The sequence below is a fragment of the Arvicanthis niloticus genome, chromosome 5 (assembly GCF_011762505.2).
Source record: "Arvicanthis niloticus isolate mArvNil1 chromosome 5, mArvNil1.pat.X, whole genome shotgun sequence".
Taxonomy (NCBI): domain Eukaryota; kingdom Metazoa; phylum Chordata; class Mammalia; order Rodentia; family Muridae; genus Arvicanthis; species Arvicanthis niloticus.
In genome coordinates this window covers 47,845,882-47,866,187 of record NC_047662.1, presented here as the reverse complement: position 1 = coordinate 47,866,187, position 20,306 = coordinate 47,845,882, and the positions used below count along the sequence as shown (strand labels likewise).

The following is a 20,306-nucleotide window of genomic DNA, read 5'->3' as shown; positions in this document are numbered from 1 at the left end:
CTAGGACTCTGCTTTATAATTCTTCATTACAGACATTGGGCTTGCACAGGTAATTGGGAGTCAAGAAAGCATCCCCCTAGGGACAATGGAAGGCCATTCTCTGACCTCCTAGTTCAGCTTGAATTCCTGAAGGCAGAGCTGCTCTCGGTTTAATCAAAGGCTTCATGTACACTTTGCACTTCTGTTCTTTATCTCTGATTTTTCCTTCTGGGCTCAGGAAGTTGACTTCTTATCTCCCTTCCAGCCTTGCTTAAATTGGAGGCCAGAAAACTATGAGAAACAGTGGTACCTTCTGCCATCTGCTGGCTCCTTCCTGTCACTAGCCCAGAGCTGGCTTAGCAAAGATTCCAAGGGATGAGAAGAGCCACTGTCAGAGGAAGTGTGAGCAGAGGATGACCCCGCTTTTATCACAAAGCAAAAAGATGAGGAGGGTATTGAAGCTGGTAGTGTGATGCACAGCAGTCTTGTTTTAAGAAAAACACAACTGTGTTTCTTTCAGATTTTATTCTTACATCATTACCACATACAACTGACAAGTAAAGTCACATTCTTTATAGATCCATTTGAAGGCAACAACAGTAGTTGATGCTGAAGATGACTGGGGTAAGGGTAGGGAGTGAGAAGAAGAAAGAAGCCAAGAGAAATATTCTTCTGTGCGTTGCAGTATTTTTTAATTGGTTCAGGCAACATTTTTTTTTTAAAGAATCTGTTGTTTGCAAGATTCTGACCCAAGTATCTGGGATACAAAAACAGGTAATATTTCCTCTCTTAACTATGACAATGTGTTGGGAAGCATTTAAACAAATGGATAATTAAACAGAGACCTGTAAGTACTCTCATGCTATAGTTAGTCCAGCACATCCATAGGTTTGAGGATGAAGTCAATCGTGGCTACAAAATAGTTTGGAAATATGTATCTGTAGCAAACATGTATAGATTTTATTTTCTTACCATGCCTTAAAGAATAGAGTATGTCAACTGTGTATCTGAAACATGCATTGCATTTTATATGATAAGTAAGCCCCACAGTGATTGGAGTTACACAGGAGGAGGTGTGGAGATTATATGTCAGTCCTATGCCATTTCATAAAAGGGACCTAAGCACCCACATCTTTGGGGTTTGGAACAGGATGGGATGGGCATCAGTTTGGCACTGTGGTGCCAGAGAGGATCACTGGAAAGAGTGATCCAAGATGATGTGAGAAAGGAGTCTTGGACTGGAGGCAGCAGTGGGAAAGGCTGCCAGTTCCAGAAATGTCACTTGTCATGCATAGCCTCATCTGCCACCACTGCCCGAGGAGCTGAGATCTCCCACTACAAAGCAGACAAAAAAAAATGTTAAAGCATTAGATATTGGAAAAAATCCCTTGGCTGTGTAGGGATGCCAATGGGGCTAGAAGAAGTGGGCCCAACCCAGTAGAGGGGCTACATACAGAGCACTGGAAATGGGTAAGCAAGACAGCTAGGATGGGTCTCTTGTCCTAGAAGAAAGGTATCTTTAACCAATTCACATGTTAGACATGGACAACCTCTTTCATACAAGCATATGGCTATTCACAGAACCAGAAATGTATGAATGGCAACCTCCACATTCACCTGAAATGCCAACATAACTTCATGGATGATAGATGTTCAAGTATCTGCAACCTTAACTACACCAGCATCAGTACTACTTGGAATCACAAATACAGTCACCAAATGTAAGAGAATGTGTTCTGAAAATTGTGGTACAGCTGCTGGAAGAACAATTAAGTAGTACATAGGAAGTTGTAATTCTAGAAGCCACAGTGAATGGTAAAACCTTATAAAAATCAATATTCAAATCAATACGAAAAATGTTCAGATGGAGGCTGGGAAGACAGTTCAGCTAGTAGTTTGCTTGCCATGGAGAGATAAGGTCCTGAGTTCAGAGCCTCAGAACTAATGTAAAACCTAGCCGAAGAAGCTGTATGTGTCTGTAATTGCATTGTTAGAGTAGAGGAGGGGTGGAGACCAGCAGAGCCCTGGAGCTTACCATCCAGAAATCTAGCCAAGTCAACAAGTCTCCTGGTAAGTAGAGAACAGTTGAGAAAGACATCTTCCATTGACCTCTGGCTTCTGCATGCATGTGATGGTGGGTACACCTTTCCCCCAACAGATACACGAACATCATTCACCCACCCACTCACATACATACTGTACACATATACATACGTGGATAGAAAATGCTGAACTGCTAGCTATGGCACTTTTCTTCTCCTGACTATGTTTTATTGAGCTTTCTTGTACTGCTTATATAATATTTGAATGTAAAGAAGCCTAAAGATGAAATGTGTGTCCTGATTAAGGCAGAGACAGCAAATGCCCTAAATAAATAATGTCCCTGTTTATGTGTTTGCTTCTGCCTTTGTAGGTTCACTCTTTTCCCTGATTGTATTCTGATTTGCATGGTATATTCATTTCACTTGTTAAGGCCTCCTTCAGTCTTTCTCTTGGCCAACGCTGCCCCTTACTCCCTCAATCTGAAGGATGTATTGTGATGTCTGCCCACTAATTTTTGCTGTGACTGGGGCTGGTGTCTGGTTGGTGATTCACGTTTGTTCCCAAGCAGTACATCTGTGCTGGTTGCTTTGAAACAGTGCCCCAGGGAATATAAAAGACTGTCTGTCTCCCTGAGACTGCTTCCCTGCAACTGAGACCTCTTCCTGGCTTCTTCTGAATTCCAGCAAGCTCTCTTTTGAGTTTAGGCTACTGGGTTAGAGGATAAAGAAAAAAGAAAAGAAAACCAAAGAGGAAAGAGTTTGTGTGGGAAGGAATCTAGTGTCTGCCAGAAGTGCTTCATAAGTGTGACAGAGCACCCCTCCCTCCCCTCTCCCTCCCCCTCCCTCCCCCCTCCCTCCCCCCTCCCTCCCCCTTACCTCACTTTCTCCTGCTACTGTTTTATGGACTTAGCCTCTGCACAGCGGGAAGGCTGAGAGAAGGAAGACACATGAGCCCTACTTGAAAACTCATGGAAAAAGTCCTAAGAGTCCCTATACCAGATGCTGGTATATGTACAGAGAGCCTTGACAGCCATAATAGGCAGTGATATCACATGAGTACTGAGCAAAACACTCAAGCTAGAAACTGCCTAGCATCCCAAACACTAATCTTTTGGTCTTCCCGATACTGGAGCTTAAGACAGTGGCTGTATAGCCACACTTAAAAAATATTCTGCTGGTTTAGCATCGAAGGGCTATGAAGATGTACACCAAAATGAATAATAATAATAATAATAATAATAATAATAATAATAATAATACAATTATACATGGAATTTAGACATTCACTCCAACTGTAGGCTTTGGCTAATCCCAGTTTCACCTTTATAAGAACCTGCTCTCTTTGCCACTAAGAAGAGTTCAGAAGGTTATAGAGATATCTGAGTGGTTAAGAGGGCCAGCTACCCTTTCAGAGGTCGCAGGTTCGATTCCCAGCACCCACACAGTAGCTTTCAGCCATCTGTAACTCCCCTCTCTTCTGGCCTCCAGGGGAAGGGGCCTGTATGTAATGCAAGACATATGAACAGATAAATACCCATACACATACAAATAAATATTATATATTTATATATAACATACATAAGTGTGTGTGTGTGTGTGTGTGTGTGTGTGTGTGTGTGTGAGTGAAAAGTTCACAGACAGAATCTGGACATACAGGTTTTACAGGATTTGTGGGTCACAAAGAATCCTTGTTATAAAGGAACAGTTTAGTTTCTCAACAGCTAGTAGAGACCTCATCTAAGGCAAGTTTGCAATGTGCTTCATTATATTTCCACTTGTTATGAAGTACAAGCCAGGCAGGCTTGCAAGAAAGCAACTTCAAAGGATTACACTCCTGTCTGCAGCCTTGGGAAGGTGCCCACCCCAGACCACTGGGCTTCTGAGAAGGCCCATCTGTGGAGTCTTGTAAGCCCTGGTACATAGTAAGTGGCTGCAGCACCTGCTTGGCTCTTCCCCCAGGGATCCTCATGTGCTGCTTCCTACCAGACTTTGTATGGAGTCTGAAAGCAACTTTGATCAACAGTCTCTACGGTGGCACCATACTCCCTCATCTGATTCCAAGGGAAACCGGAGCTCAAGGCAGTCTGCTGTTTCTTTCTGGCTTATTGAAGATGGCACTTTGTGTCCCCGGAGGATCATTCAAGAGTAGTCATAGACTGACTCCCATATACCAACTACAACTTTTGTTAGAAGAGAAATGGCATTCCATTACCCAGCATGCCATTATGGAACCAAGAAAGAGAATAGCTGTAAAGACACGGAGTGGGAAAACGGGCCTTCCAGTGTTTCATCTGGCAACTAGGTTAGTTCTGCCTGTCTATGGTCTTTGTATGCTTTCAGTTGTCCGTCATCAAAGATGGCTCAAAACTTTGAAATGGAAAAGTCTTGAAATAAACAGTTCATGAGTTTTAAATAGCATTTATCACAGTATTTCTTATCTCAATAAATTCATGTGTGTGAATATATGTGAGTGTATATTCATGTAGACACATGTGTACACATGCTTGTGCAGGACAGGGGTCCACATTAAATGTCTTCCTTAAGAACTCTCTGCCTTGCCATCTAAATCTTAGGCTAGAACAAAGAAGTAATTTCAGGCAGGAATCTAAATCTTAGGCTAGAACAAAGAAGTAGCCTTCAGGCATGAAAATGACTTTGGGCTAGGACAGGAAAGTAGGCTCAGATATGTTGGTCATCCTGATAAGCTCTTAGAAACAGTGATCTTGGGACTTAAGTTTATTGCCTTGCTTGTTCTTTGAATATTTGTGTTTATGGTCTTGCTTGTTCCTTGACTATTTGTATCTATTGTATTGCTAGTTCCCCAACCTAGAACTGACCTTAATACTTGCATGTAATTAAAATGGAATAAAAGCGAATTGGGAAAAAAAAAGAAAAACAAAAAGAAAGAAAAGAATTAAAAAAAAAAAAAAAAAAAGAACTCTGTGCCTTATTTCTTGTCCCAGGGTATGGCAGCAAACCTGGGCTTCACTGATGTGCACAGACTAGCTGGCCAATGAGCTTTCAGGATTCGCTTCTGTACTTCCAGTGCTGGAATTACAGCTGTGACTCTTCACCTACTTTTTCACAGAGGTGCTTCAGCTCCAGAATCTGATCTCTGTGTTTTCACACAAAGAATTTATATCCACAGGGCTCTGTCTCCATTTCTACAGTACAGTTTAGGATTGTCTTCGTCATAGTTGATGTGAATCTCTTGCTGTGGTTGATTTACAAACTTTATCATCAGTGTATCCATATAGGTAAAAACAGTGCATATGGAGCCGGCTGCCATATGTTTCTTCAGACGTCTGCTGACGGTATTAGGATGTAGCCCCTCCATCTCAATGAGTACAGAGTAACTAGTAATCTAGCATGTTTCTTTAAACAAGATATTGATGTTTGTTTTTCTTTGTCTTATTTACCTTCAATGTAATAGAATCAGATCATATAGCTTGCAGAACGTGTGGGGCTTGATGAAATAATATACCAGAAAGCACCTTGTAAATTTAAGAAATATAAGCAAAACACACACACAGAGAGAGCAGATTGGGATTTCTGAGAGGATTGTGGCAGCTAGGTAAACATAAAGGAAGCTGAACTGGATAAAAGACCATCCCCATTCCCCATTCCCCATGCCTCTTCCACAGTCACTCAGTAAAGAGGCAATAGGGGGTCAGTGAATGTTTGAGAGAAACTGGGGAAGGTGGTCTCTGTCCTTTTGAAGCTAAGTGGAGCTGTGCATCCAGAAAGAAAAACATCAGGATGGTTAGAGCAAACTTGGGAAGGACACACTGCTCTAGGGTGGCAGGAGGCTGGGGCAGAAACAAGACACAAAACCCACATAGATCTTGTTTATGTTCAAGATACCAAGCTTCTAAAATAGCACTGGGCTTGAAGGCACCTTCCCTGGGTAAGGGGCACTGATCAGAATCTCCCTGGCCCTCTGCTGTGGCAGCCTATGATGGTATTCTTCTCCAGAGCCCCAACTCAGCAGCCTGGGACAGTAATTTGGTGTTATCAGATTAATTAAGTCATTTATGTGGCTAAATTTACATATGAATATTAAATATCAGGCTGGGCCTCTCTAATCAGACAGCCAGTGTTTTCAGGGTAACACTTTGTTCCCAAAACATTTAGAAATATGCAAATTGGATTCTTTAATGAGGCTGGTATTTATGTAAGGAAGAATTCTTCCAGCTAGGAAGCTGCCTTCCCATGATATTTTTGTCTGACACCTAGAGCTGTGCTAGGTGCCTCCCTCTGGAGTTGCTCGTTGTCAACAACTTTATTTATTTATTTTCTGCTATTCATTCTGAATCTGTGACAGTTGGTCAGTCTGTGGAGAGGTCATAAGCTTTGCCCTTGGGTCCAAATTCTGGGTCACTATCTATTAATAGTAAACCTGGGTAATGAGTGGAGTTTGTGGAACTTGGCTTTCTATGGACAAAACAGGAAGGACTGCAACCAAGACTTGTGCTATAGACTAAAACTCTCTGCAAAACTTTGCAGGGTGAGCCTGGCACACAGTGCCTGCCACCTGTACGTTCTCCATATATGTGAACTGTCCTCTGCAATTCTCAACTGACCAGACTTTTCTGCTTTCCTTTTAAGCTTTGATGTGGAAAATGGCCCTTCTCCAGGCCGGAGCCCACTGGACCCTCAAGCCAGCTCTTCTTCAGGACTGGTACTTCATGCCGCCTTTCCTGGGCACAGCCAACGCAGGGAGTCTTTTCTCTACAGATCCGACAGTGACTATGACTTGTCACCAAAAGCGATGTCAAGAAACTCATCACTCCCCAGCGAGCAGTAAGTAAAACCCTTCCCGTTCCCTCACCGGGTTTCAGCCTCACTCTTGACCCTACCGAAGCAGCAGCAGCAACAACTGTTGCCATCCCAATGGAGGCAGGAGAGAAATTGAACAGGTTACAAAGACAGCCATCTTAAGGACTTGTGGAATATTGCTAGGGTTCCCATGGGGTACAAAGAAAACAAACCGAAAACCTCAAGCGTGTCTAGCTCATGTCTGTTATCTGAAAACTTTCATTGGGTTTATTTCCTGAACTGTTAAATTGTTTATGGAATGAAAAAAAACCTTAATATCTTTGGCAAATTATACTTAAATATATGGATGTATGGGGCCTTGGGCTACAACAAAAATGGTGGTTGTTTGCCAGACTCACTCACTGGCCTTTACTCAGTGACATTTAGCTAAGGGGTCACCCAGCCACATGACCATGTTCCTCTTTGAAACTTCACCATCATACTTACCAATCACCTGGCTCCTTGGAGAGACACAGAGCAGCAAAAGCACAAACAATATTTTTGATTGGCTCATACTAATTGCAGATAGCTGGGGTTTTTATTATTATTATTATTATTATTATTATTATTATTATTATTATTATTATTATTTAAAGAATGACAAAGGGTTTGTATCGCCTGTTTGCTTAAGTTTCTGAACCCAAATAAAATTGGTTGTTGAAAGCCATGACTTAAAAGGTTTCTGGGCACATACTCAATCATTTTTAACACTGTATGTTATGAAAGTATAAATAAGTCCCTAAAATCTTCAGTCTGGAAAAGTCCACTAGGTTCTTGTCCTCTGTTAAAAACAAACCCCAAAAGATTCACCTTCTTATAAAAGGAATGTCTTAAAGTTAGCAGTAGGAAAATATTTTTGCCGAGTCCCTCTGCCGGCAGCTTTTATTGAAAGTAGTCTAGACTAGGGACTAGAGAATTGGCTCAGCTATTAACAGCACTTGCTGTTCTTGCAGAGGACCCAGGATAGGTTGCCAGTACCCACATGGTTGCCCATAATTATCTGAAACTCTGGTTCTAAGGGATCTAACAGCCTCTTTCTGGCCTCTGTGGGCACCTATATGGTATACATATATACATGCAGACAAACACTTATATGCATGTAAGAAAAACAAAAACAAACAAATCTGTTTTTCAGAGAAGTATATAGTTATAAAACATTCCAATCGTGAGTGGGCCAAAATCCACATTTTTTTTACTTACTTGTAAAATAATCTATTGACTCTCCTATATACTTTGCAGTGTGCTAGGCTGCAGGGCTTTTTAAAAATGAACAAAACGATATGAAAATTCACAGATGGATTACAACCAGACCTCATTCCTCAAAAGTCTGTGTGCTCTCAAGGAGACTACTAATTGCCAATCATAAGGGGGACACACACATGCACACTAAACTCTGAGGCCCAGGAGGCAACTCACATTGAATGAGCATGTGCTAAAGGCCAGGTTTCTTTACACGTGCTATCTGTTAGCCTAACATCCAAACCGTAGACACTGCCAAGTCTACGTAGTCTGGATTTTATCATGGGAGAGCAAGGGAAATGCAGTGAACTCAAAGTAAGCATAGATCCATTCCCAGGCCCTTTTACAAACAAAAGGCTGGCTTTGGATTATATATATATATTTCCTGGATTAATTCTGACTCTACTAGTTCCCAAGCTCATTCGAAACCCCACAAGGAGTCTCCAGCTCACACAGCCTTTATAGAAGAGGCTAATTAAACCCTAGGTTAAATTCTCCTGTTTCCTTATGTGGAATAAAAATAATAGGAGAGTTTAAACTTGAAGATAATTTAAAACTTACACGCCAGCTCTGTCTCTGGCTTATGAAACTACCGTTGTGAATAACTCTGTGTCCAACAACCCTGCCACTTGATTTATCTCTTTATAGTTTACGGACCACTTAAATTTACGGACCACTTAACTATCCCCTTACCTTTAGCACCTATACAATATTGCCAACTTCAGTTTTGGACAAGCAAGAATTATGTGTGAAAATTATCTAGCATTGTTCTTTTTAACTTTTTATTTCTACTAGTCCCGTACCGTGTGTGTGTGTGTGTGTGTGTGTGACACATAGCTATGTGAGTGACAATGTATATTTGTGTGTGTGTTGTATGAACATAAGTATGTGGGTAACAATATGTGTGTGCATGTGTCTGTGTTGCATGCATATGGTTATGTGAATGACTATGTGCCTGTGTGTACATGTGTGTGTTTGTGTGTGTATGTGATGCACATGGATATGTGGCTGACTGTGGTGTGTGTGTGTGTGTGTGTGTGTGTGTATGTGTGTGTGTGTGTGATGCACATGGGTATGTGGGTAACTGTGTGTGTGTGATACATAGATCTGTGGGTGACAATGTGTGTGTGTGTGTGTGTGTGTGTGTGTGTGTGTGTGTGTGTGTGTTGCACATGAGTAGACAGATAACCATGTGGAGGCCAGATCAGAATGTCAGGAGTCTTTCTTTACTGTTCTCTGCCATTTTGCTTTGAGACACAGCTTGAGTTAACCATGCTGGTCAGAGAGCTTTGGGGATCAGCCTGTGTCTACCCATCGATACTTGGGTTATAGACATACTCAGTCATGCCTAGTTTTTTATGTTGATGACAGGGATTAAAACTAATTATTTGTTTGCAGAGAGAGCACTCTTTCCATTGAGCAAATTCCCTCTTTAAAGATAAGATTATTAAAAGTAGGAAGAGCATGTTTTTATAATAAAGATAAACCCTTCCCAGGAAGGTACAAGTTTCTCAGGAAACACAAATTACTAGAAATTAGAAGGGGTGGTTTTTCTTCCAAAAAACTATGGCAGAAATTTTGCTCTCCACAATGAGTTTCCACAAGCCACCTGCAAAGTCACAGGGGAGGAGGCGCCATATTTTTCTCATCGGATCATCCCATGTGCAAAGGGGTCAGACAGGGACCTTTCAAAAACCACTATGTGCAAAGGCCTATGTGTGTTCTAGAGGTAAATAAGACCTAAAAACTAGGATAAGAAGCAAAATTAGTAGGCTACTTAAATTTAAGACCTGTTTATTGATGGATGACCAAAAAGCACAATGTGGTATCAAAGACTCAAGTTTGAGCCACAGATGTTTCAGTTGCTTGCCGTGACTGTTAAGACATGGCCTCTCCCTTATGGTCTAAATTATCTGAAAGTAAAACTATACATTGATGAAGCATTACCTGTATGCCATGTGCTAAAATACTTTACAGTCATTTAGTCTCCATAGCCTCATTGTGGTAGGAATACAGTTTTGTTTGGTTTGGTTTTGCTTTGTTTTGTTTTTGCAGTTAAAGGCGAAAGCATGAGGCATGGACCAGGCTTGAACCCCAGATGTTCAGATAGCAATGCAATCCAGAGACCCAGGATTTAAAGTAAACAAGGCCCTAGATAAGCATATTAATCAATGACATGCCTACCTTTCCAGCTAGTAATATGAATCATGTTCAATCTTTCTTTCAGTGAATATTTACTTACATGTAAACATATTGAGAATAAATAAGACACTTTTCGTGCCTTCAAAATCTAAAGGATATATAAGCCAGTTAGTAACGTTAATACCTTCAGAAATAAAGGCAACACTGGAGAGGCTTGCAGGACACTTTGGCAAGCCTGACTATGGAATGGCCTATTGGAGGAGGTCCAGCTGAGATAAAAAGGCTAGGAGGGTTGGAAGGTATGGGTGGGAGAAGGCTGCACTGACCAGCTTGCTAGCTAGAGGGATGGCTGAGGCTGGTGAGGCAACAGCCCCCTTGTCATGAAAGGCCTAGGAGTTGTTTTGTGTGCTGTAGGCAAGCAGCACTCCAAAAAGTCCTTTAAGGAGAACATCAAGAGGTGTCTGGCTTGAAAACCACCTCAGGAGCTGAAGAGTGAACATAAGTAAATAAGCAGCTAGGGGCAGCTGTGTCCTCCTGTGCATGTAATCTCAAAAACGGGGACTGGCAGCAGAGACAGCTTGATGGACAATTGATAGATATTTGCAAGTTGGGACTGACAAGACTTAGTGGATGTTTGTGGGATGAGGCAGACGGAAGCTTTCCACCTGGCCAACATGCTAGAAAACTACATCACTCCTTAACAATTAGGCTCTTCCTTCTGTCACACAGCAATGTCTGTGAAAGCATTTTGTAACTACCATACAATAGAAATGTAAGTCCTACAGACTGCAGTAGGGGCAGCCATACATATCTTAAAGAGATTGTTACCAGGCAGAAGACAGGCAGAAGGTAATTAGGTAACTGCCTAGTTACCATAATAAAGACCCGCTACTGAGGAGTACCTCATTTTTCACATAACTCCCATTTGCAGATGAAGTAGTTGAGACACTCTTGCCTAACTCTCAAGGGTGATAACAATACCTTAGAAACAAGACAACATTGCCCAGGGGCAGGATGTGTGCTTCCAATGACCACAGTTCTAATTTGTAGAAGACAGGCTGAAGGCAACTGTTAGTGCAAGACAATTCCACATATAGAGAAATGTGGAGTAAGTTAATACAACTCAGAGTCTAGTGGCGAGAATCAGCATATTTTTTTTTTTGCATTGCAAAATGTCGTTTCATGGTTAGGATATGACCTACACACTCAATTCCAAGATCCAATTGCAAGAAGTTGTTCCATACGTGGAGGCATCAAGTTAGTTTGTAAGAGTGTAATGTTCCAATTATGTCACTAGAGGGTGCTTGTGTAACAGTTCTGAATATTTCCTTTTGTTTCTGAGAAGGGTAAACTGCTTTTTTGAATTATCTGGAAAATTAAATAAATAAATAAATAAATAAATAAATAAATCCATTTCCGTAGTCAAATATTTTTCTATTGCAATTGCACTCTATTCTTAACTTGTAAAATAGTATATTATGATTTCAAAATAGTTCTGTAACCTAAAAAATTTTTGTTTCATTTTATTTAATTTCTTCCTTGATGTTTATTTTAAATATGCTCATATCTCTAGCAGCTATTATTTGACCTCTAGCACTACGTTAGCCACTCAAAGGATCTTACAGAACCAGTGCAGGCAATCTGCCAATCCGTCTCCTCCTCCTCCCCCACTCCCCAGTCCCCAAAGTTTCTGAATATCCTGCTGTCCCAACTCCAAAAGCAAGTCCTCAGGGAAGAAACTCTGCTGCTACACTGCTGTGGTGCACTCCCTCCTTAATTGTTAGTTTATATAGTCTTGCTCCTCTCCAGATCACTTGCCCAACATCAGCTCTATGTGAGTTTATGTGTCTGGATCTTCCTGGCTGATTTGCCGCCCAGCTCAGTGTGTGGTGAGGTATCTGTCTCCTTCAATGACTTGACTTCCATTTGATAGTTAAAGACCAGAAAACCCAGGAGCCACTGAAGATCTGCTTGACTCCAAATCCATTTCCCTGTGCTCCAGCTCACCCTTGCGTGTTATGAACTATGTCAGCGTTATCTAAAAAATCTGGACAGGAAGATCTTTCACCCATCTGGATGTTTGCCATATGAAAATGCAGGCAGTTGGGGTGCAAGTTACCACATGCCATTTCTAACAATCATTTTTACTTCATTTTTAGTCTCTCTCTCCTTTTAGCCCCTTTCTGGGACCCCTGAGCTTCTCCTTTGGCCTCCTTAACTATATAAACTTCCACGAACAAAGACATTCCCAATGACTACCATAGCTTTCCCTGCTGCCTTGGTGAAGCCTAACTCTGTAGTATCAATCCCTTGTGAACACCACCATCCTGGACCATAGTGCCACCTGGGTATCCCTGAGAACCACCTTAAACTCAACATGTACCCCGAAAGCTCATGGGACCCATGAAAATTCCCAAGTCATCTGCACTTTTTTTTTTGCTTGTTTGTTTCTACTCATGACTATTTTCTCAGATGCTCATTTTTTTAAATGAAAATACTATTTCCTTATGCAAGCAAATACTGAATTCTAACAAGATCCCTGGCGTCCCTTCAAGGCATCATTTCCTGTTCCCTTTTTGGCCACATCGCCTCTTTCTCATTGCCAGTAACCCTCTCACCATTCCTCCCTGGCTCTTCCTGACATCCCGTCCCTCAGCATCCACGACATTTTGCTTTTTTGGAAAACCTTTTTTTGGCCTGTCTATTTCACCCCTTACTTCACTGAGCCACCCCCCCACCCCCACCCCCCCACCCCCAGCTCACCTGGTCCTGTGGAGGAGTTAATCATAACATTACAAGCTTTGTCCCCCATATCTCAGGTATGGGGGACCTTCCAACCATATTCTCTATGCAAGCCTATAATAAATGTTTTCTGATAGCCAACAAAGATTTTATCCGCTGTTTTCCCATGTGAAGTCCTCTGCCATTACCGTTTCTCTCATTAGTATCATCTCTCATCTCTGCCTTCTTATCCCGAATATGTCGCTGTCCCTAAAAGCCCACCTCAGACACTTCTGACTCAGCCACAACCTTCTTACTTCCACTAATCCAGAGTTAATCTCTCTTTTGGTATGCAGCATTCCATTCAAGCTACCATTCAGTGCCCACTGTGGGCATTTCTTTCTGTGTTTGTGTGTATTTTCTTAATCTCCTTTATTATGTTTTTGTTTTCAAGATCATGGCTTCTGCATACCTTGATTTGTCAACTGTGTCATTGTATGTCAACATAAAATCACAAATACATAGTGTCTAAAGCACAGATCTGAGGGAGCAAAGAGGCCCAGGTCTTCCACTTACCAGCTACAGGCTAGACAGCAGCTACCCGTTTGACAGCACCTGCAATGTGCTTGCCTCACAGCTGCATGGTCAATAGTAAATGAGCCAGCCATTGCACACAGGCCAATCACATAGAGTGCTTACTGCTTGCCAGTTCCTTTTCTTGTTCTTATCACTGTCCAAACTGGGCCTGCGAAAAATTTCAGAGAATGCCTGACAAAAGACGAGGGTGGAAACTGCCACATTAACGAGGCACCTTGCTAACTAAAGCCCACATCAGAGAAGGGTCGTCAGGGACCCACGTGCTCTGCAGCTCTGAAACCCGACTTCACATGGTGTTTGGTGCCTGGTACCCGGCAGGATCTTAATTATTGCAGGGTACCCTCCCTCACATGACCATGAGCAAAGCACCACTTTTGGTGAGATGATAGAGGACAGAGGAGGTAGGCCAGACAGGGAGGGGGAGCTTGCTGCCATCAGCTTCCATGTTGCTGATTCACAGGGTGCCAGCAAATTAACCTAATTTGGTGATGGTGGCCAATGCGGTTTCCCAAACCTTCAGCCAAGAGCTTGCTGAAGGCAGTCTTTAGCAGATTAAGGGAGCAGATGCCAGCACACGGAAAGCACGTTGCTGCAAACACAGTTTTCACTGGTCCCAAGTGCAGACTGATGAAACAGGAGGCAGAGCATAATTAGGTCTTTGGGACCAGATGAGTGTCAACTGTTACTGCTTAGGAGGCTCAGTCTGCACATTCCCATTAAAATTTTTTTCCTTGGGTACTTTAAGAACTAAAAAACAGAGAGAGAGAGAGAGAGAGAGAGAGAGAGAGAGAGAGAGAGAGAGTATATTAAAAACAGAAAGTAATGGGATTCCCAGACAGAAATCTGTGTTTAAATGGTATTAAAGCTGTGGTTCAAATCAACAAAAGCCAGGAAATCCAGTGTTACCCTTTATCCAGACTGTTATACCATTTTTTTCCAATACGCAGTGTGCCTATGGGCAGCCTTCGCTTTGAGTTTCCTGGCGCAGGCAAGTCGAATCCACAAGTCAGTTTGAATTATAAAAATCTGGGCTTGCCATTTAGTGGAACCACATGCCCCGAGGACACAGGCTTACTTGCCAAAGCTTTTAGACAAAATCTCACAGTAAGGCTGAGAGTCATGAGTTGGGTGCTAGTTTTCTCCTTCAGGTTCCTGGGCTCCTGCCTAACTCCCAGAACAAGTAGGTCACTAACACTGATAAACTAACATGTAACATGTATGTCACAGTTGACATTCATCTGTTCTGCTTCTTTCTCTCTTTTCACCAGACACGGCGATGACCTGATTGTCACTCCTTTCGCCCAGGTACGTAGGTGTCATGCTCACCTGAACTTCATTGCTGGTGTGATTTTAAATACAGTCCTTTGACCCTAACCAATTTTGAAACATTCTCCTTGCAGGTTCTTGCCAGCTTGCGAAGCGTCAGAAACAACTTCACCCTGCTGACAAACCTTCATGGAGCACCAAACAAGTAAGCCCTGTTGTTTTTCAGAGTTTCAGTCCTCTCCCACAAAAATCACAGAACATTGGAGGACACTGGACACAAACATTACCTAGAAATTTGCCCTACAAACTAAGTCACACCACACAACGCATCTGGAAATATACAGTCTAAAGGCCATGAAGTTCATTTGTGTTTCAAAGATTATCATAGCCTCAGAAGGTCATAGAATTCATGATCTTGACAGGGGTTAGGAGAAGGCTGCAAACCTATACATTCAACCTCTGTTTTAGAGAAGGAAATCTTGAGTGCTCAGGAATCCGGCAACTAGCTTATAAATGTACCATGGGTTAGAGGAGCATTAGATCTGCGGCTTGATTCTCTTGTTTTTCAGTTGGTAGTTACCACAGCATTATCTATATTCAGTCTTTGTGAAGCCGTCCATCCATCATTTGTATGGCTTCATCCAGATTCTGATGCAAAGCACAGGTGGAGCCTACTTTGAACAACTACTCTCTTCTCTCTGTCCTGTGGTTTATACTTAAGTAAGTCTCCTTGCAAGACACTTGTCTTGTTATCTCTCCTACCCTGGTATAGCTTCTGTTCTTCAGGCTCCCACCAGAATGCATTATCTCATACACTATTTGTGTGATCATGCCTATCTCTGGCTTGGACATTACTGTGGACCACTTTTGGGGATGAAGTGTAGATGCGTTTACCTTGTACCTAAGATGCCTCAAAACCCAGATTAAGTTAATGTGATGGAACATTGTTTATAGTATATTTAGAAAAAAGTAAGAGTTGAGCATTCCTATTGAAAAATCCAAAATTCAGACTTTTAAACTCTGATACAATTGCCAAGAATGAAGAGATCCACATCTGGCCTCGAGTGACAGCTTGCACATAATTAGTTGCCTTATAAGATTACCACTGGGTTGTTTGTGGAACGTGCATGTGAAGCAAACAAATTTTCCATTCAGTCTTGATTCCATGCCCTAAGATTTCTCACCATGATTATTAAGATATTTCAGAATCTGGGACATAAACAAAGAGAAAATCTGAAACCTTCAACACTCAGGGACACCCAGCCAATACATGGAACCTAGAGACTTGAGTTTGGACCTTTGCTTCCTGTTTATTCACTTATTAATCCATTCCATGAATATTTATTTCATCCACACTGTTCATTCATGCCTGCATGTACCTGGTTGCACAAATACTTACTGGTCATTCACTTCGTATCAAGCACTGATGATCTCATAGTGGTCCACACAGACAACGTCTCTGCCCTTTTGTGGCTTATGTTCTAACAGGAAGTGCTGGTGATTAATCAGTGAACAGTCAGATCATGTCTCACAGACACATGGGCTGAAGCAACTGAGATCCAGGAGTTTTCTGTCTATTCCTCTCTATACTGATTGCGGGCCCTCTCTGCCTGGACTGTCTCTTTATCTCTGTCAGTGTCTGATTAGTCAAATTCTGACATCTTTTATGTTGACTGTCATCTTTCTCAATATGCTTTTCTGACCCTGCTAATCCTACCTAAGTGGTCTCAATTTGGCCCAAAAGCATGCTAATGACCTAGTACACTGTCTTCATGGGTCATTGCCCATCACTAGATAAATGTGCATGTGTTTCTGAATAAAGAAATATTGAAAGATAGATCGTTAATTATTTAGAAAACTTCTTGGAAATTTAGAAATTTTCTTACCCTTGCATGTTGTTCTCCATGTAATTGGTTCCTGGGACTCTTCCTAGTGGTCTCAACACTTAGTTCTACTGCTTGGAAATCATATACATGGGCAAGTTAATTATCTTTTCTGGGTCTTGGTTTCCTAAACCATAAGATAAGGTTGTATGAGGATTTAGTGAATTAATATTCTGAAAGCACTCAACAAGCATACAGCATAGTAACTGTGAGCTATTATAACTGATAATTCATCTTACTGAACCTAGAAGGGTTTTCATATCAATGATCTCAGCAATGATCTCCACAAGCAATTGTCATGACAGATATCATTACTTCCGCTTTACAGATAGGAGTCAAGGCTGAGATTAAATGACCCAACTATTCAACCACACAGCTTCCTGTGTCCTACTCGAGCATAGCATCCTGACGCCAGTGGTGTGCTCCTCTTACTCATGACACTTGTTGACTCCTCCTGGTTGCAGACAAAAGCCCTTGGATGGCTTGAACATTTACATAGGAGCAACATATGAAACAGAGGACAACCAGAGAAGCTAAAAGCAAGCATGTACTAAGCCAGTCTTGTTAGGAAGGAAGCCCCAGGTCACAGTGTTACAGGTAGGACAAGGAAGAAGTGATGAGTAAATTTCAGAAGTTTCTTTAGTATAACCATCCTTGAGACCAGACCGATATGTTACACAGATCTACGTAGACATGGGTACACATGATATTTTCAATGCTATTTTTTAGTGTGTATGTTCCTCCTCTATCAGTAGGATTATTGACAGCCTAACCCTGATAACTAATACATTGAAGATGGTTTCTTAAGAATCAGATCTTCAGATAGCTGTGTGTTCTGGATTAAATGAAGCTCTAGTGATCAAGTATCTTAAGACACTAAATAAATATCATATACAGAATGGACCTAAAGGCATTATCACTCTCAGACTGAGAACCATCTCTCAAACCAAGGCCCCTTGTGTCACCTTTGTCCAAGACAAGCCATATTTATAAAAGACAGTATGTCTCCAGCAATTAGCCCTTGGCATCTACTGATCTTCTGCAAATCCATATCTATGTTTTATAGAGTTATTCTTGCCATTTATTTTTAGACTTTTTGATTATCTTATTCTGAGATAGGGTTCTATAACCCCAGATGACCTGGAACTCACTAAATCACTGTGCAGCTCAGGCTGGCCTTGACCTCACTGCAATCATCCTTTCTCAGCTTCTGAAGCACGGGGAATACAGGCATGAGCTATTATCTCCAGCTTGATCCCAAGTATCTCTGTAATGAGCATCAAAGGACAAAAACTTCAGGAAAGACAAACCCTCTAAAGCTTCTCCAATAGGGTCTGAGTACTTCTGTGAGGTTCTGACTACGACCTGAGTGTTGGGTTTAAGCCACAAATGGACCAGTATGGTAGGGGTAGGTTGGAGAGCTGAGGGTCCAATGATATACTCCACTCTACTGCTAGGGAGTCACTGCCCACCAACAAATAGGGAAAGAAAGTGAAGACAAGACTGTCTACCAGAGGTGCACGGTGCAGGGAGCGTTCCCCCTCCCATTCACTTGCATTAACTTATGTTAACAATTGGAGCTGTAAGATCCGTGGAATTTAGAAGTTGCTTTCTGGGATAGTTAACGTGGGTTCCAGGGTACCACTCCCTGTCTTGAATGTAGCATTTAAGCAGTAATTATGTCCTTGGAGTGGTTTTCATGAGACATCTGGCTAGTGTGGTTTATTATGTGAAAAGGAACTCCCACACAGAACTATACTTCTCCTAACTTACGGTTTCTTTTATCTTTTGGCTCCTTGCTCTGTATAAAGCGGCCCATTGTCTGGCCAGGCTTTGCCACCCAAAGGGTAAAAATCGTAAAATTTCTGCTGAGGAGGTTTCCTTTCACCTTAATGAAATGAGGGACTGGGCCTATATTTCTTGGCTGCAAATAAAAACCTATGCTTCCGTTGTCCCAGGAGTTAATTTTGAAAACTGTAACTTTCATTTGGGCTTGTTAATCAGAGACATTTCCTTGAAGTACTTGATGACTTCCAAAAGACCAATAGTGCTGTTGAGAGTGCTCGCCACCCATTACCCAAGATGGCCTCTTCCATCATCCAGCAGCAATGACCGATACTTGTGACATATCAGTGTCATACAAGGGAATCACGTCATCTTTGCATTCACAATCCTTCAAAGGTATAATTTGATCAGAATGTACATATTCTTTGAATATTAATAGCCATCTTCTTTAGTGTATACCTGGAATGCCTTTCAGAGTTGTGTATATTTTGGCATGGGATTTAAATTAGTTGAGAATCATAAAATCTTGAACACTCAGATATGGAAAATACCTAGCCAAATTCCCTCAGAGAAAGTGAGGAAATATATGTGAGCCCCTCACACAGGACCTCACACACTGTAAATCATCGGGAAATGGTAGTTACTGCCTGCTTGCCCCAAGTGAGAAAGAAACTGAGGTTCGGTGAGCTGCCAGGGCCTGTATAGCTAGAAGGTGCCAGAATCTGGATTTGGGGTTAAGATTCCTGGCTTCTGTTGCAGCCTAGTTCTCTTTCCACTACACAATTCAGGCTGAAAGCATGAACTACTGTGGCCACAAACCTGCCCTGTTCCTACCAACATCTTCAGCAACCTGGTAAAAACCTTCCTACTGTTCTTTTATAAGTTGGAGACCATGGGAAACCAGGCACCAGATATCGTTTCTTTTCCCTTGGGCTCATGAATTTTCTGGCTGCCAGTCTCATGTCTTACCGACAATAGTGTGGTTTCCAGCAGCCATCCACTCATTAAAGTGTGCTGAGTCCCCTTTCTGGACCACTTATCAGGAAGAAGTGATAAACCAAATAAACATGGCCCTTGCCTTGTCTCTCATACAGGAATACTTAACTGAATGAACAACTTTAAGTAAAAGCCATACTTTCACAAATTAACTTCCAAAACAAAGGAATTTACAAGAAATTGTGGAAGGAATTAGATGATGTGAGTAGCTACTGAGAAAGTAGGTATTTCTAACATTTAAGAGTTCCTAGTTTGTGATCTACTTTCACAAAAACCTCCTGGGCAACTCAGAAAGCTGGATAGGACAAAAGTTCAAAGATGCCGTGAACCCATTGGATATGCAGTGAGATGTACATCACTCCGATGTCATGCCAGACTGCAGGAGCACAGCTAGGAATGAGACTTAGTCTTCCCTTACATTCTTTACTGCTGTGCTGAGGAGACAGACAGGAAGATGGGAGTTGAACTACAGTACAACAGTACAGTAAGTGTGGGGAACTACATAGCACAGGCGAGGACCACTCATTCCAGCATAAGTGCACATGGTGTCAATATAGTCCCAAGTCATACAAAAAAGTCAGCCTCCAAGACAGATGTCTACAAAGTCACAGCAATAAGAGAGAACATGCACAGCAGTCTACAAACCACGACAGAGCACCAAGGCACCATGAGGGATGGGACAATTTTCAATAGGAATATGGTGTCCTTTTGAAGAAGACTTGTAATCTTCAAAGGAACATGATGTTTAATGTCAGGAAAGTTTCCCCAGCAAAAGAATGGCCTGAGTATCAGCAAGAAAGGAGTAAACTGAGTTCAAAGCAAAGGAAGAGACCCACCT

General features: G+C 41.8%; 1 protein-coding gene across 2 annotated transcripts in view; it reads left to right on the top strand.

Moving 5' to 3' along the window:
* Pde4b (phosphodiesterase 4B) overlaps nucleotides 1–20,306 on the top strand; it is a 604,839-nt gene that overhangs the window by 397,960 nt on the left and 186,573 nt on the right. For both annotated transcript variants that reach the window (XM_076934601.1, XM_076934602.1), the window contains 3 exons: nucleotides 6,630–6,824; nucleotides 14,807–14,843; nucleotides 14,939–15,009. In XM_076934601.1, coding sequence (XP_076790716.1) covers nucleotides 6,630–6,824; nucleotides 14,807–14,843; nucleotides 14,939–15,009 — 303 coding nt within the window. The remainder of the gene's footprint in view (nucleotides 1–6,629; nucleotides 6,825–14,806; nucleotides 14,844–14,938; nucleotides 15,010–20,306) is intronic.